The following is an 18,553-nucleotide window of genomic DNA, read 5'->3' on the forward strand; positions in this document are numbered from 1 at the left end:
CAAATGGTCGTGACAAACTAGAAAAACAAAGACAGCATAAGTATACATAAAGCAGCAAGTTCATCATGATGATCAGGTGAGAACAGTTGGATAAGTGCTGCATCTCAGATCTCTATCTTTAGAGTTTTAGTAGACATTTAATGTTCCAGTACATACAACCCATATCGTTTCTAGATTATAGTTATGAACTAGTAATATACGAAATTTGACAATATATCATTTCTAAACGATGGTGATGAACTAGTAATATACGAAATTTGACAACCATGGTTTGAAATTTCGGCCAAGGTAGATACCGAAAGTAAATGAATCTGAAATTTCGCCTAAATTACCGAAATCCAAGATTTCCACTGAAATTTGACAACCATGGTTCAGCCAAGGTCGATACCAAAAGTACATGAATCTAAAATTTCGCCGAAATTACCAAAATCCAAGATAGAAATCGCCGAAATTTCCAAAATTTCCACCGAAATCTTGTAAAATACTGAAATTTTACATGATTTCGGCCGTAACTGACACAGACATTTAAAACCTTGTTGACAACTACCCCACTCTATACAACCAAACAGTTCAAAGCAGTTTAATTTTAAAAAAGCTTGTACTCGGTCAAGGTAGCGGTTGGGCACATTGTTTTGAAGATCTTACAATTTTCGAATGAATCTTATAATTCGAATGTAAACACATACAATTCAAAAGATTCATGCAATTTATTCTATTTAAGTTCTGTACAAAAGAAAATAGGAATTTCTTTCGAAAGAGCCCATTACCCTTTTGCATTAGAAGAGGCCTTCGAAAATCCTCTCATGATAAGGAAGGACGAGGTTTTCAAACATCGAACCAGTCAAGCACAAAGCAGGTGCTTGAGAGCATTACTTACATTGCTGACAGAGATGACTACGATGAGGACAATACCGACAACTTACTAGTTTTTTATAATTAATATTTTCATTTGATGTTTGAGAATTGATATAATTTCATGTCTTTAATAATTTTTAAGAGTATTATCCATAATGCGTGGTGTTTTTTTTTGTTTTTTTTTTTTATGGGTAATGCTTGGGTTTGGATGGGAAATAGATGATTAGTATGTGACAAGTTTGTTTGCAAAGAATTCGTATTATGATATTGAATAGCTAATCATGATAGTTTATATTTAAATTAAAGAATCTGGATGAGAATGAATAACTGACCATTTTATTATTCTTTGATTTGTTTGTATTTTTTTACATTTTAATATATGAGGAAATGGTTTGTGTGCAGCTGCACAGATAAGTTATTTGTGCATGGCTGCACAAACCATAGTGGGGGCCACATTTTTTGGGGGATCCAAAGCATTCATTTGGAGGCCCTTCCATGGATAGGGTGTGTACCAAAAATCAGCCCTATAGGATCATCCTAACCCAATCAAAGTTGGAGGGGAAAATGGACAGACACTGTTTCTGCCCATTTTTTCCCTCAACAAGTGGCAGGGTTAGGATGATCCTAAAGGGCTGATTTTTTGTACACACCCTATCCAAGGGCCTTCCAAATGAATGCTTTGGATCCCCCAAAAAATGTGGCCCCCCCCCATGGTTTGTGCAGCCATGCACAGATAGCTTATCTGTGCAGCTGCACACAAACCATTTCCACTTAATATATATATATATATATATATATATATATATATATATATATATATATATATATTTATTTATCTTATGATTTACGATCCGATATGATTCGACACCCATTACGATCTATGATTCGATTCTGATTTTCAAAACATTGGTTGGGCATGTAGCTCAATCTTAAAGTCATGGGTTGTGCAGAAGAATCGAGAAATACCTTCTAGAATAAGGGTCAAACACGATATGCGGCAAAAAACGTCAAGAAACAAAGAAAAGAACACATTCACACAAGAAACACAAGATTCACGTGGTTCGAAACGTCCACGGAGGAAGATATTCCACTATTTCGGTCTAATGTTACAAACTCTATTCCTCTTGGCCAAGAAAACTCAAAGAAAAACCTTAATCCTGTGACCATAACATGCGGCTTATATATTAATGACACTACCAACGTGTACACACATAGTCCGTCAGGGTCGTGCATAATGCCAGAATACAAGACATCTGCACAACAACCTCCACCTTGGCTTGAATTCTACAGCCACTTGAAGATCATACTCTGTTGTATATTCTCTGGAACACAATTCCGCACCTCGTGCACATCAGTTGCCCACTTGCCTCCCTGAGGTGCCTCGCAAATCATCAACAACTACTGATATTGGCAATGCTTGAACTTGGTCATTATAACTGACTTTGTCAATATATCCGCTAAATCATCAGTTGTATATATTTTCTTTAAGTTGATGCTTCTACCTGCCACCCATTCTCTTATCTTATGATATCTCACATCTATATGTTTCGTCCTGGCATTATATACTTGATTCTTTGCCAAATGTATGGCACATTGACTGTCAGTGCAACAATACTTCTTCCTACTTCAGCCCCATATCACTAACCAATTCAGCCAACCAAGTAGCCTCCTCGGCAGCCTCACATGTTGTCATATATTCGCCTCTGTCGTAGACAAGGCAATCGTAGGCTGAAGAGAAAGCTTCCAAGATCTAGGCCCACCTCCTAATGTGAACACATAGCCTGTAGTGGATCTCCTCTCATCCAAGTCTCCCTCATAGTCTGAATCCGCATAGCCTGTCAACCCATCTTCAATTTTTCCCATGCCATACCCCAAGCCAAAATATGTAGTGCCCCATAAGTATCTGAGAATCCACTTTATTGAATTCCAATCCTCTTTTCCTACATTTACCATGTATCTGTAGGCAATTTCGCAGAAAGCCATTTCGGAGCTCACTTTTGCAAGAGAAAAAAGCCCTCTCAGCTACACTCATAGGCTATGAGCCATATCTTATCTCGTATAGACCATTGCATACATGAGACAACCAATGGCACTAGCATAGGGGATGTTAGATATGCTTGCCTGTTCCTCATCAGTAGATGAGCATAAGTGCATACCCAGTTTGAAGTGGCCCACCAAAGGAGTGCTAATTGGTATTGCATTTTCCATGTTGAACCTCAATGTACTTAGCCTGCGAAAGCCAAATCACTCTCTTTATCCCGCTCCGTCTAATTTACATCCCAAGGATCTTCGTAGCAGCGCCTAGATCCTTCATGTCAAATTCTTGGCTTAACATAGAATGTCGGCGCATGCTGGCGCATTTTTTTTTTCTCAACATGATCTCCACAATTTTCAATATGATCTGACATCTAAGGGTGTCAATTTTGGCTCGGGCTCGGAAGCTGGCTCGGGCTCGGCTCGGAAAAAAGCTCGGCTCGAATCCTTAACGAGCCGAGCCGAGCCGGCTTGCCAGGCTCGTTAAGGCTCGTTAAGAATTTAATATATTTAAATATATATATTATATATTAATATATACACTAAAAGGGTTATACAGGGAGTGAAAGGGGGAGGCAAAATATGTCACTTCATTTTTGGAACCCCATTTGTTACTTGGACCACCCCCCATAGTGTAAAAAAAGTAGTCAAACTACACTAGATAGGGCTGTCCAGGGAAGATGAGGGGTGTGAACTTAATATAACCCGAGCTCGGTAAGGCTCGCGAGCTGCTCGCGAGCCTGGCCGAGCCTGGTTCGAGCCCGAGCCGAGCCGAGCTTTTGAGCTTAACGAGCCGAGCCGAGCCTGGCCAAGCTCGGCTCGGCTCGGCTCGTTTACACCCCTACTGACATCTCTATGTAGTGGAGCACTCATTCCACGGTGTTTAACCAACCAATAAAATTCTCTGGTTGCTGTCCCTTCTGGAAATCAGAGATATCGACCTCCATATCGAAATCCCTAGGGACCCTTTCCACTAATTAGGTAAATCTAGGCTTTTCGCCCCTCTCCTACAGCTTAATGCATAGAACATGGTCAAAGAAAGGGTTCAATTCCAAATCTTCTGATGTGTGACTACTAGCATGATGCTCAAATCTTGTAGTAATCTGCTAAATTTGCCTTCTAAGTGCCTCTTTTTTTTTGTGAATGGCACCTTCTAAGTGCCTCTTATTCTTCATCTCTGCCTCTATGGGAGTATTATGATGACCCCTCCACCTCGGCTTTTCTTGCATTCATGTGAAATTGATTCCAGCAAAATCTCAGCCTAGCATAGCCTCTGGTAGCAATCAATGAAGTCGCGAGAAGGGTTTTACACACAAAAAAACAGTCCAAAATGAGTATTGAAACAAATTCAAACAACCACAGATTTGAAAATCTAATCACAAGACTAATAAATCATGATAAGAAACAAAAACTTCCCAAAGGACAGATCTGAGGCATATACTATAGATTAAGAAAGATTCACATGAACTGAAATAAATAAACCCTAATAAAGGACATTCAAAAAATTCCTAATAAAGAAAAGAGAGAATAAAAAATAGAACAATAACTCAACGATGGGAAATACATGAAATCCAGCCATAAGCTTCATTCCAAACCCACAAATTAGAAGATGCAGCCAATATGAGATAATTCACACATTTTCATAAACAAAATAGAATCCAAAAACAATAACGTTCGTGGTCACTTATACAACCTTGCATAATGTATAGGTAAAAAGATACAATTACCCCTAGCTTAACATAAACCAATACCCTGTCCAACTAGAATAACCATTAAAAAAGAAAAGATACTAACAACTTAAATAAACAAGAATCTTCTTAAGGTTACTTAAGGGACAGGTGGGCCATGGCCCCTACGCATGCCAATCCTTATGAGGCAATGGTTCATGATGCATAATGCCTAATGCTTTTGATTTAGTGAAGTTTGGACACATTCTACAACTACATAAATTGCACAGATTTTAGTTCTCTAGGGGATATAAAATGTCTAAAATGATTTGAGAAAAACTATACTCACTCCAAAAAAAACTAAGGACAAGAATTGCAAACCTACCTCACAAAATGTTCCATGAAGCCCTTTCGGGCAGTCTTTTCCAGTAATAGTTCCATTCTCCCCATCACTGCCCTGATCTCTTCCAATTCCTCCCCTGCCATAAATCCAAGACTTCAAAAATCAAATGAACAAGTATCACCAATCACTGCGCAATATAAAACCAACAAATAAAAACTAGAACTATTAAATTTAATTTATAATAAAATTGGGAAATATAGCGAAAGAAAGAAAACAGTGACCAAATTTTAATCCATATAAGTACAAACTGGCAGCCCCCAAGTAATTGCAAAGTGAGCCAAGAATTTTTTTTTCATTTGAATATTGAGAGAGAGAGAGAGACAAGAAGTGTTTGCTTATTGCCACATGAGAGTATGTTTTCTGGAATGAAAATGGGACTCTCTATCAAACAATAACAGTGTCTGAAAGGAACAAAAAAATAGAGAAACAACTAGGGTCAATAATAACTACTAGAAATTTTAAGAAGATGAAACTGTAGTATATCTAGAGTCAATGCTATCACAGGCCAGAGTTCTAATTGAAGAACAAATAAAAATGACAAAAAAGGTTCCAGGATATGTTGGTGTTTTATATAAAAATGAGGGCAATTCGGTCTCCTAAAGGGATATAAAAGGGTGTTGGCTTGATCAGAGGATAGGAGTAAAATTCACCTTTGTTTTGTGAGATTTCCCGTCCAGCTATAATTTTTGTCATGGCCTCATTATTTGATGTTTGAATTAATGATAAAGGCAAAAGGGACTCACAAGTCACAACCATATTTTTAAGAATATCTGGGATAGAACCCATTGCTTGTAACAAGCACAAGTTTTTGAATGTTTAATTACAAGAACTTTATGAAAACAGGTTTAAAAAGTGAATGCCATAACAATTGCCATATAACTTTTAAATTTTTACACGACATATGTTGCAGATTTCACATTTGATAATGAATATACAAATGACCTATCAAGAGACAGACCACTGTTGAAAGAAATATAACACATACTTTTAAAAGAAAAGGTCTTCCTGCATTCATTACAACCGCAAAGAAGCAAATGAAATGCCATGTAATGTTGAAAGGATTGACCATGGTTGAGTATTTGCTCAGAAATTGAATAATTCTATCGTGTTTATCTACCAACATTTGAACTCTGAGATTTATTTTAAAAAGACTGATATAAAATTGTATATCAAATATCTATAACAATATGATGATAAAATCAGAATTCAATGTGCATAATGGTATTAAAGATATTCAACTTTAACAAATATATTATGACAGTGCAAAATTCCTTAATCAATGAGAACTTTGGAAATCATTTGAATTGCAAACAGGAAAAAAGATACTTTTTTTGGGTGTGCCATGTAAATTCATCACTGGGCAGTAAAATGCATATTTAGTTATAATTCTTGAAGAACTACGAAGGACCCAGCCAATGTATATAAGAAAATGTCTACAAAAACCAGAAAGACAGCGAAGAATACATGTCATAAGCTACAAACCTAATATGTATGTTTCCTTCAACAGTTGCTATGGGAAGATATTCATCCCCAGTGGGAATGTCAGCCCAATCAAAATGAACCCTTCCACCACCGCCACCGCCACAACCCTTTTGACTACCATGTCCGCCAGCACTCGAAAGTATAGAAGTATCACCAAGGGTCAAAGTACGCAAAAATAATAGAATGGTTCCACCGGATCCACCACCAGGGCCTCCATTTGAAATATCAGCAAGACCATATTCTTTCTTTCTAACATTCTTTCCAAAACTTTCCCCATCTACTTTGAGCGAGCCATAAACAGACAAGCTTGACAATGAATGCTCCAATGAACCCATTACTGTTTACAAAAAGCAAGTCAAACTGCCTACTGTCATCAAAAATAAGAAAGCAATCATCTATGTTCAATTACCACCAATAGATTTGTGCTAAATTTACTTTTCAAAAAAAAATTTACCACCAATAGAAATGCATATGATATAGGGGGCACGGTATCTGAGCTAGCCACTATAAATACACCATCTCCCATGTTCTTTGACTCATCCAACTCATTCACTCCATCAAACCTGACATAGATAGGGTGTTCCTAAGAAACCATCTCCATACAATCATCCTAACCGTTCGATCTGTACATGCACAAAATGGACCCATTTTCTAGCAGTACATTTTAAACCTCCACAAATCAACGCTTACCATGATCCTATGGAGATGATTTCTTAGGGACACCCTATCTATGTTAGGTCCTATAGAATCAATATCTAACATAACGCAAACAACATAGTCACCCACTCTATTTAGAGTCTCTAGCTCAAATAAGCTATCTGAGCTTGAGCTCAGAAACCATTTACCATTTCATATTAGAGAAATTCTAATTAAATAAAAATCATATTAAATGTGATTGATGGCTATATTTGTTCAGAACAAATCCATGGCTGTGAAAGCAACCAAAAAACTTTATGTTATCATCAGATAAAAAACAGTGACATATATCTCCGATATTTGGTGAGTTTCTATTAAAACAAAAATCCTAAAATTTTCCCAAGATTCAAAAAAATCATCAAGATATACCTTCATATTTTCTTTTAACGCAAAATATCACAAAAATATCGTGATAAATTAATGATAGTATATTTTCTTTGGTATTCGTAGTTTCAGGCTTTCAGCTGTACAACTAGAATATGGAGAATGAAATGCTTTTTTAATTTTATAACCAAATTACAATTTATAAGATATAAAGGTTGTTATCACTTGTGACATCACCAGAAATTGAGTAATGTTGCCAGCAACAAATTGGTAGTTTGAGACAGAAACAGAATGCCAAGCACAATTCCATATATATTGCAACAGTGAAACAAATAAAATATGCAAACAAAATATATTCTCATAGAAGAAATCTGTAAAGAATACCTAGGATACCACCACCTGCAGTTGAACCAGCTAAGGTATCATTTCCACTGCCACTACCAAGTTCGCAAGGCAAATCAGCACTTCCATATGCAACACCACCCTTGATAATAGTCCCATTATAGTATCCATCCCCACCTTTACCTCCATGCCCACCACCACTGCTAAGACCATTGCTTAAAACCATTCCTCTACCCACCCCACCTATGCAGCCTGCATATGGTCCACTCAGTTCAGAAGCTTTTCAATTCTACCCCTAGAATGGATATTCGCTATGCTTTTGAAATAACAAAACAATAAAAGATGGACCTTTTAACCTCCAAGCAGTGATGAAAGCAAAACGTAAACGAGTCTTGCAAGTTTATAAATGTTAGTTTCAGTAAAGCATGTCAATCACCATGGAAATGAAAATATGTTGGTTTCGGTCATAGATTTCAGTGAAAATCATATAGAATCATGGAATTATATGGAATGTATGCAAATGGTGGAAATTGCACAGATACACACTTAGAAACTCAAGCCATCACATAAGCAAGATAATCATTCATAATGGTTTCATAAGATCAAATACCTAATGGCATGTTGACGCACATGTCTTTTGCTGTAAGGTCCATTGTAATATATATATATATATATGAGAGAGCGTGAGAGAGAGAGAGAGAGAGAGAGAGAGAGAAAACGGTTTCTACACTAAGTGCAGATAAGTTATCTACACACTAGCTTAAAATACAGTGGAGGGCATATTGTTTGGGTGATCCAAACCATTCAATTGATTGGCCCTCACATAGATAGGGTGTCCACAAAAAATCAGCTCCACAGGATCATCCCAACACTACGATTTGTGGAGGTAAAATGGACGTGTATAAACCTTAACAAATCTGTCCATTTTTTGCCTCCACGGTTCGAAGGGTTAGGATGATCTTATGGAGCTGATTTTTTGTGTACACCCTATCTATGTGAGGGCCAATCAAATGAATGGTTTGGATCACCCAAACAATGTGGGCCCCCACTGTATTTTAAGCTAGTGTGTAGATAACTTATCTACACTTGTGTGTAGAAACCATTTTCTCATATATATATATATATATATGAGAAAAGGGTTTATGTGCTCGAGCGCAGATAAGCTTATCTGCGCTCGAGCACAGAAACAGGGGGTGGGGCCATTTGGAAGGGAACCAAAGCATTCATTTAGAAGCCTACCAAAAATCAGCTCCATTGGATCACCAACGGGTGTCCATTTGTGGGGCCAAAAATGGACAGATACTGTTTGTCCACAAATCTGTCCATTTTTTTCCCCAAAAATGGACACCCTAAGGTGATCCAATGGAGTTGATTTTTGGTGGACACCCTACCCATGAAACGGCCCATCAAATGAATGCTTTGGATCCCACCCAAAATGTGGCCCCACCCTGTTTCTGCGCTCGAGCGCAGAAACCATTTCCTCTCTCTCTCTCTCTCTCTCTCTCTCTCTCTCTCTCTCTAGAGAGAGAGAGAGAAAAAAAACATTTCCTACACACTTGTGTAGGTAAGTTACCTACACACTAGCTTAAAATATAGTGGGGGCCCACATTGTTTGGGTGATCCAAACCATTCATTTGAATGGTCCTCACAAAGATAGGGTGTCCACAAAAAATCAGATCCATAGGATCATCCCAACCCTACGATTTGTGGAGGTAAAATGGACGTGTATAAACCTTCACAAATTAGTCCATTTTTTGCCTCCATAGTTTGAATGGTTGGGATGATCCTATGGATCTGATTTTTTGTGGACACCCTATCTATGTGAGGACCATTCAAATGAATGGTTTGGATCACCCAAACAATGTGGGCCCCCACTGTATTTTAAGCTAGTGTGTAGGTAACTTACTTACACAAGTGTGTAGGAAATGTTTTCTCATATATATAAGAGGAAAGAGTGTCTGCTCCATGGAGTAGATAAGTTATCTACTCCATCGGCCAAAGCAGAGTGGGCCCACATCATTTGGATGATCCAAAGCATTCATTTGATGGGCCCTAACATAGAGAGGGTGTGCCCAAAAAATCAGCTCCATAGGATCATCCTAACAGTTCGATTTGTGGAGGTTAAAAATGGACAGATTTGTGAAAGTTTATACCCGTTCATTTTAACCTCCACAAATCGAAGGGTTGGGATGATCCTATGGAGCGGATTTTTTGGGCACACCCTATCTATGTCCGGGGCCAGCGAATGAATGGTTTGCATCACCCAAACAATGTGGGCCCCCACAGTATTTTTGGCCAATGGATTAGATAATTTACCGGTCCATTTTTTGCCTCCACAATTGAAGGGTCGGGATGATCATATGGGACTGATTTTTTGGGCACACCCTATCTATGTGAGGGCCCATCAAATGAATGCTTTGGATCACCCAAACAACGTGCCGCCACTGTATTTTAAGCCTAGGGAGTAGATAACTTATCTACTCTAGGGAGTAGGAACTCTTTTCTCATATATATATATATATATATATGTGTGTGTGTGTGTGTGTGTGTGTGTGTGTGTGTGTGTGTGGTGCCCTTCCATAAAAGGGGTAAAGGACGCCCCTATTGGTCAATATACATTTATGTGTACATGTGTGTGTGCATGGCTTAAATAAATATAATATATAGGAAAAAAATCCACTAATTTCATTAATTTCATAAATAAAGTACAATATAATGAAGGAGTACAACATAATGATAGAGATTTAAAAGATTTTGTAAGCAAAATAAATAAATAAAATTAACTTTCAAAATGAAAATAATTCCAACTCCGTTAATTGTATTTTTTAAATGATGAAACTTTTATTTTATTTTATTTTGAAAGTTACGATGAAACTATTATTAATAAAAGGGAGAAAACCCTCGACCAAGATGGTCAGAGCTACAATGAGAAAGCAACAATACTAAGAAAGAAAATGAAAAATAAACTAGAAGATAACATGCACGTATGATAATTTTTTTCAAATATATTGTTATCCCCATTTTTAAAGGATTTTCTAATAAAAATATAAAAATATTCATTTTCAAAAAGAAAAAAAAATCTGACTCTGTAAATATGTAGATAGAGCAAGAAGAACTCACATATAAAAAAAAATAGAAGCTAACTTGCATATACGATTAGTTTTTATTCTAAAATATATACTTTTTTTCTAATTTTCAAAACCATAAATCCATGACAAATGAAAATCCATGCACTAATCATTGTGCAAATGCATCAAATCAATAATCAGTTGACGCATTTGATGCAAGCTTCTCTGTGCATTTTGTCGAAATTTCGACAAGTCGACCAAAGTCCTGTAATTTACATATTAAAGTGGTATTGAAACATTACCGAAATCTATGCATGTTGACCGAAGTATTTCATTTCGATAGAGAAGGAAACGAAAACATGTCGACTGTTTCGTGCCGGTTTCGGCTGATATTTAAAACCATGGAGTCATGCAGACACAAATAGCAGTATTTGTATGAAAAGATTACATAAGCAAAGAAACTATACCCAAACCGGATGCACTAATCATTCCAGAAGAGTAGACAACTACGGTTCTTGCCCTGTGGAAATGAACAACAGCTCCTTCTATTACACCGACAACAGCAATGTCTTCAACTCTGCAAATCTGCAGAAACAAAACTACCAAAACATTAATAGACAGGCGGTAATGAATCATGTAGACTATAGGACTTCTGGCGAGTAAACGAGCAACCACTAAGAGGGTTTTTCAATTCAAACAACAAGAAATACCTGAAGAGTGAAAGACAGCGAAGAGTTCACATTGCAATCTTCAGGTGGATGAAGTAATTCCACTGGGCAATCTTGTTCACAGTAGAGCCTTGGTGCCCTACAATGGACATTATTAGAAATTTCACGTCAAATTACACAAACATACGACAAAATAAATCAATGATTGAAAAGATTATCAAACTCCAAACTTACATGTCATCAGTAGCTGCATTTTCTAAGGGGCCCCGTAAAACTGATCCAGGCCCAACCTATATAAGAAACAAACAAGATCCACCACATAAGCATGCTCATGAGACTCAAGGACAGTGTAATGAAGAACAAGAGGAAGTCATGGAATTTGAAATTAGAGTATCCGATGAGAAAATTTTGAAATTAGAGTACAATGGTATCACTAGGCAATACCGGGATTAAGACAAATAATCAATATATCCCAACATTCTCTCTATGTGAAATCATGAACTACTAAATTCCATAACTATACCCAGGGGCCGTTTGGATACGCGGATTTTAGAATCCAGGTTTTTAGTTTGAAAACAGTGTAAAAGAGGGTTAGAGACAAGAGAAGAAGAGGACCAGCCGTCGTTTTTTACTCATTTTTTACTTCTCTCCCTTCTTTCCATCAGCAAGAGAGTAGCAGATCCTCCCATATTTCCAGGTTTTAGAAATCATAGGATGTAGGAGAGATTTTTAAAACCTGATTTTCTTGCTTAAAATTCAAGAAAAGCTGCCAGGACAGCATTCAGCAGCTTGATTCATACCCTCTTTTACACTGTTTTCAAACTAAAAACCTGGATTCTAAAATCCGCGTATCCAAACGGCCCCTAAAAGAAATAATTTAATAAATTGTTTGTTAAGCAAATACAATAATGTTATAAATTTTTTAATGTATCACAAGCTATCTGGGGTTCAGAAAATAATAAAATGATTCTAATATATAGTTTTGTCCTCCATCAGAATTTTGGTCCTATTTATATTGTGGATGGAAAAATTCAGCCACTACATAGTTTGTTTTAAAAGAAAATAAAGTAATAAAACCTTGTCCCAACTGCTACCTTATTCTTATAGTCTTGAGACCGTGTAGATGCATGACATTGACACATAGATCAGAAGGATTTACAGATCCAAATCAAGGCTATTGGAACGTTGACACATGAACTGGGATAAATTTGTACATTTGCCTCATTTTGGGACAAATTGTCAGGCAGTATCCAAAGAGTATGGATTTCAAAAAATAAAAAGTACGCATGATATGAAAGCTCAACTTTGAAGGATCTAGCATGAAACTAAAGCTCCCAGCCCAAGGTTGCATAAATTTGTGCAAGATTGGTCGTCCCCAGCCCAAGGTTTTCTAAAGCTCAACTTTTACAGATCTAGCATGGGAAATCCTGGCCTATCAGGTGTTGGAGGGATTTTACGGGACGATCATGGAGCAATGAAATGGGCTTTCGCGGACCCCATTGGATTTGCATATGGAAATAAGGCCGAAGTTCAAGCCATTCTTCAAGGTATAAGGTTGCTTGTGATTAAAGACTTAAATAAGGTGGTGGTAGAAGGTGACTCCCTTGATGTGACAACGAGGTTGAGGGGGCCACATTCTGTACCATGGAGATTTGCCGCTGATGCAGATAGTAGGTCAATAAGTGGCATATTTGCCCATTAGGATTTTTAGGCATTTATTTTCCATGTTATTTAGTTTTTAGGCTTTTATTTTCCATGTTATTTAGAATTAGGAAGTTTAGTCTTTTAGGAATTCTTATTTTAGTAGATCTCTATTTTTTAGGTTGTTAATTGCCTATTTATAGGCCTCTTTACAGCTTTATTGTGAACTTTGATGATTATTGAAAAAAGATTGATTGGCTTCTCCCCTCTACAGGTTTTTTCTCCTCCCTCTAATTTCCTCTCTTCTTCTCTCCCAGATTTCCTATTCGTCTTCTCTTCTTTTCTTCCCCTATTCTTCTCTTTCTTCTCTTCTTCTTCTCTTTTCTCCCCTTACTTCTATTTCTCTCCCCTTTCTTCTACTTCACTTCCCGGTCCTACATCAGCCGCTTTCTTTCATGAAATCCAAGACATGATTGAGGTCGCATCTAGTTCCTTCATTCATGTTAGGCGGTCAGCCAATGGAGAGGTGGACACATTAGTTAGAGTGGGGGTCTCCAAGGAGAGCTTGGAACTATTTGACTACATGCCTCCTTAAGTATTATTGAGGCTTGTACTTGTATTTTCTTCCTTTTTCTTTTCTCTTCCTCTGTGCTTTTATGTTCCTGGCCTCCTCAGTCTTTTTCCTCCTTTAATGAAATCTTTTCACCATTCAAAAAAAAAGTATGCATGACACTAACGATTATTGACTGAACATTGGGAATCTCAATTTTCAGATAAAACATATAATTCTCAAGAAGTTGACATTTCAGCTAAATCCAAGTAACAGTATGTCAAGCAAATCAAAGCAGCTAACATAGATTTGCTTATGCATTTAGATATCAGCACGATGGGTATAGTTGGCCTCATCTATGTCTCGATATATGAGGCCTCATTCCCAAAACCAATATAGAAAGTACTGAATTTCGCAGACCTATAACTACACACATTGTATAAAAGACATTATGTCAGGTTAAATGCTCCAGTTTGTATTTATAGTGCCACGAAACAACTTCATGAAAAGATACAAGCAATATTGTTGCTCTTTTCAGATTTTATACAATAAGAAAGAACAAGAAGAATCACATATAACGATAGTGAGGCAAAGTTTCTAATTTACAAAAGTAACAAAATAATGGGTGTAGTTGGCCTCATCTATGTCTCGACATATGAGGCCTCATTCCCAAAACCAACATAGAAAGTACTGAATTTCGCAGACCTATAGCTACACACATTGTATAAAAGACATTATGTCAGGTTAAATGCTTCAGTTTGTATTTATAGTGCCACGAAACAACTTCATGAAAAGATACAAGCAATATTGTAGCTCATTTCAGATTTTATACAATAAGAAAGAACAAGAAGAATCACATATAACGATAGTGAGGCAAAGTTTCTAATTTACAAAAGTAACAAAATATTTCTGAACCGGAATCATGTCTGCAGTCTATGTGAGGAATTTGTTTGGCTTCCCAACAACAACCAATTAGAGGCATTCAATGGGGACAGCCCACCAAAGAAAAAAAAAATCTCCTAACCTAGTATTCCTAAGATCTAAATTGCATGTACAGATGATGCAGCCTGAAAAATAGGGAAAAAAAGTTAATATTCAAAATCTTGAACAGTGATTTATTTTTTATTTTATTTTTTTGAATGGAAAAAAATAGGGAAAACTAACTTTTTTTGATAAATCACTGTTCAACGTCGATCAGCCAAGAATAAGATAACAATTAGTTATGCCACAAAAAAATCATATACTTAAAGCTTAAATGCACGTAAACAAATAACCTATAACTACAGCACTAAAGAATTAAAGGTGGAGCCACAAGCTTACATGGATACTATAAAATAGTGAGAGAATCAGGCGTTGTGCCTCAATCACGTCTCCTTTTCCAGTCAAATTCAGCTGGCCTTGTCCATGGACTCCCAAATTTGAGTTCGAATGTATCACAGAAGATTCCTGCAATAAATATGGAGCAAATGTGTCACAAGCCATCATACGATGTAGCAACATTAAGGAGAAAACACAAGGCAACATGTAGGGCTGAATACCTTGAGGACAACTAATTTGCTAGCCTCAAGCACCGATGTCGCGACAATCGAATCTCCGCCCCCATCTATGAGCATTTGGGAATTCCACATCAAGAGTATTTTCACAGACATACGCAAAGCCCCATATACCTATACTAAATAAAAATTGGTGAGAGAATAGCAGTTCATTAACCTGACAAAATAGTTAAACCACTACAAGTTACATCCATCATAATTACATGAACCACAGCTGGAACAGCATCACGGCAGAAACCACACTGCTAACAAAAATGATAATAAAGAAAGAACTGGGCCAGTCAGAAAATCTAAAAAGAGCAGGTGGTCTGTAATGATATTTCGTGCTGAGGAAGCAATAGAGTTAGAACCTATTAATAAGAAGAATTTTCCTATCAGTAAAACAACGGAAAAAGTAGGAACACAGCATCAAGACAGAACACAACCGAAACAATAGCTACAAGAAGAGAAATCAGCTGGATAATCTAGAGTATATGTTAATGAATTTCAACTTATATTCTCTTAGAATTACTCGTTATTTGATTATTCACGCATAAAATTGAATTCATTCCCAAAATCGCATTAATTTATAAGACAGTATTTCTACAATATATTTGTGCATACAATTGTGTATGCATGTCTAGTTCCTTGGAGGAATGAAACCAATTTTTAAATCCCAATTATTCAACTTGGATTCCTTTTTTTGTAAGAAAGATGGATACCAAAGATCATTTTTCATTGTCTTAGCCAGCAGAGACCAGCTCATGTCCCTTTCTTAACTAAGAACACAGGGAAAAGAATAAACAGCCAATAAGTGTGTGTGTGTGTGTGTGTGTGTGTATCAGCTTTTTGCCCTTCGCCACGCTTTGCACTATGTACGAACAAGCATAACCTTTCTATTCCAAGCAATTTCCCATAATTCTCTTTCTTTTCCTCTTTCTTGGAACAGGTGCAATCTTATTAAAAGAAAAACAGTACAAAACACCACAATCAATAAAAAAAAGGAAAAAAAGTACAAAAGAAACAAAAGAGCCCACCAGTCGGCTTGACAGCTAGTCAAGTGGCTGTCGCTTCCAATACAAAGAGCCTCCGTGTCAATCCCCTCCCTAGCTAAACCATCTACCAACTCATTAACACTCATAGGAATATCTGTGTAAAACGATGGCACCTATCTATTCAATGCATCAATTTCAAGAATAATATTAGCCAATCTCATTGGGACCAGTTTGAACCTTTATGAACTCCAAAAAGAACCGACTTAACATACAAAGAGGCAACAAAAGTACTCGCTCTTCGGGCATTAGAATCCATGATACCAATTTACCCGGAGAAAGCACTAATACCTTCTATTGAGTCATTTATAAACATTCCAATAAAGTCAACAGGCCCTTAGTTGCCCTAGGGAGCTACATCGAAATTCATATCAAGATAGTAGAGAGGAGGTCACCATCTAAAAAAAACGTTATATCTACGATTTTATTTCAATTTTGATAAAGGTATCTAAGCGAAAAACTCCTAAAACTCCTCCCCAATAGCCCATTGGATAATGGATGGCTTGATGCTTTGTCATCATCGACAAGGGGATCCGAGTTTAGGCTATCACAAATGTGCGTTAAGCAAATATGTGTTGATTCCTGTTTTTTTCCCAGTAAATCAAGGCATTTACGTACAAGGTGTCAGCCTATTAAGCAAGTGTGAGTCCTCTTTCAAAATATTAAACAATACATATCAGCCTAGCTTTCATCTTAACATTATGGATACATATTTCCCATTGTCAACATTGGTTTCACAAGATGCACAATTTATCATAATTAAAATTAAAAAAGTTAAAAAACCTTTTATGTAATGACTGCGATTAACTTTTCTTTAATAACCATAAGATTTAGGCTTTGGATCGATGGATCTAAATTTCAAGACTGAATTGTTAGAATTTTTAAACAAAATAATAAAAAGATTTGAAAAGATTTTGGAGGGAAGATTCAAATTATGTTTCCCTCTCTTGTTTTAAAGCAAAAGACTTGCATATGTGGGGACTTGAACCCAAGACCTTGGTGAATGTGCTTGTGGTGTGTTTTCAAAACCAAAAACGTTTATGTCTTTTAATGGTAATTAAGAGAGAAACGTTTTTGTCTTTTAATGGTAATTAAGAGAGAAACGTTTTTGTCTTTTAATGGTAATTAAGAGAGAAACGTTTATGTCTTTTAATGGTAATTAAGAGAGAAACGTTTTTGTCTTTTAATGGTAATTAAGAGAGAAACGTTTTTGTCTTTTAATGGTAATTAAGAGAGAAACGTTTATGTCTTTTAATGGTGATTAAAAGAGAAACATTTTTGTCTTTTAATGGTAATTAAGAGAGAAACGTTTTTGTCTTTTAATGGTAATTAAGAGAGAAACGTTTATGTCTTTTAATGGTAATTAAGAGAGAAACGTTTTTGTCTTTTAATGGTAATTAAGAGAGAAACGTTTTTGTCTTTTAATGGTGATTAAAAGAGAAACGTTTTTGTCTTTTAATGGTAATTAAGAGAGACGTTTTTTTTTCTTTTAATGGTGATTAATTATCCTCCAACAGTCAAATTCTCATCTATAAAAAGAAGAGAACAGCACCATTGGAGATATAGTTTTTACAGAAAACATCAAAGTTTCTGCTTGTCTTCTTCCTTTCCTCCGTTCTGATCTGAGCACAGTTCTACGGTGATTCTGGGTGGACCAGTCAGCGAGTGCACGTGGACTGGAGCCAACTTTGGCAGTTTTATCTTGGAGCGTCACACAAAGTTGAATTATTTCATCAATTCAAAACCCTTGTGTGCGTTGAGACTTTTCAACCCCTTATCAATTCTTTACATCGACTTAAAAGAACATGGATATGATTTTATCTTCGGGCTGATTCCCCTCACACTTTCACTTAGAGGCCGTCCCAATATATACATCCGAGGTCTTTACAAGGCAGGTGATACCTAACTTTGCTCGTATGGCTTTTAATTTATCCAACAAAGAATGGTGAAGTATTTGATTTATATTGATTCTAAGTTATTCTATAAATAAATGAAATTATGTCTTTTATATTATATGTTGAAATGGATTCTGAATTCTGATAAAAATATTCAGTTTAAATTGTATTTCTTGTTAATCATATGAAATAACGTGGGAGCCGTATGTACACTTAAGAAATACCCAAAGAAGAAATGGGAAAGGGTGATGGGAAGCCATTGAGCTATCCCCGTAAACAAAGGTATACAACTTGGGAGAACCGTGCAACTCCAAGTTGATGTCGGAATCCTACGGAGACCAAGA

At 36.6% G+C, this 18,553-nt stretch overlaps 1 protein-coding gene across 2 annotated transcripts in view; it reads right to left on the reverse strand.

The window, feature by feature from the left end:
• Positions 1-18,553, reverse strand: part of LOC143847765 (uncharacterized) — a 37,823-nt gene that overhangs the window by 8,965 nt on the left and 10,305 nt on the right. Inside the window, exons 5-12 of one of the 2 annotated variants that reach the window (XM_077356541.1) lie at positions 15,269-15,397; positions 15,051-15,176; positions 11,774-11,829; positions 11,582-11,678; positions 11,339-11,456; positions 7,861-8,055; positions 6,442-6,778; positions 4,942-5,035 (exon numbers count right to left, since the gene is read on the reverse strand). In XM_077356541.1, coding sequence (XP_077212656.1) covers positions 4,942-5,035; positions 6,442-6,778; positions 7,861-8,055; positions 11,339-11,456; positions 11,582-11,678; positions 11,774-11,829; positions 15,051-15,176; positions 15,269-15,397 — 1,152 coding nt within the window. Of the gene's footprint in view, positions 1-4,941; positions 5,036-6,441; positions 6,779-7,845; positions 8,056-11,338; positions 11,457-11,581; positions 11,679-11,773; positions 11,830-15,050; positions 15,177-15,268; positions 15,398-18,553 lie in introns of both variants that reach the window. The other variant, XM_077356539.1, reaches the window with a different exon arrangement.

The sequence above is a fragment of the Tasmannia lanceolata genome, unplaced genomic scaffold, assembly GCF_043159265.1.
Source record: "Tasmannia lanceolata isolate RefF3 unplaced genomic scaffold, GAP_Taslan_0.1 ptg000003l, whole genome shotgun sequence".
In the NCBI taxonomy this organism is placed as follows: domain Eukaryota; kingdom Viridiplantae; phylum Streptophyta; class Magnoliopsida; order Canellales; family Winteraceae; genus Tasmannia; species Tasmannia lanceolata.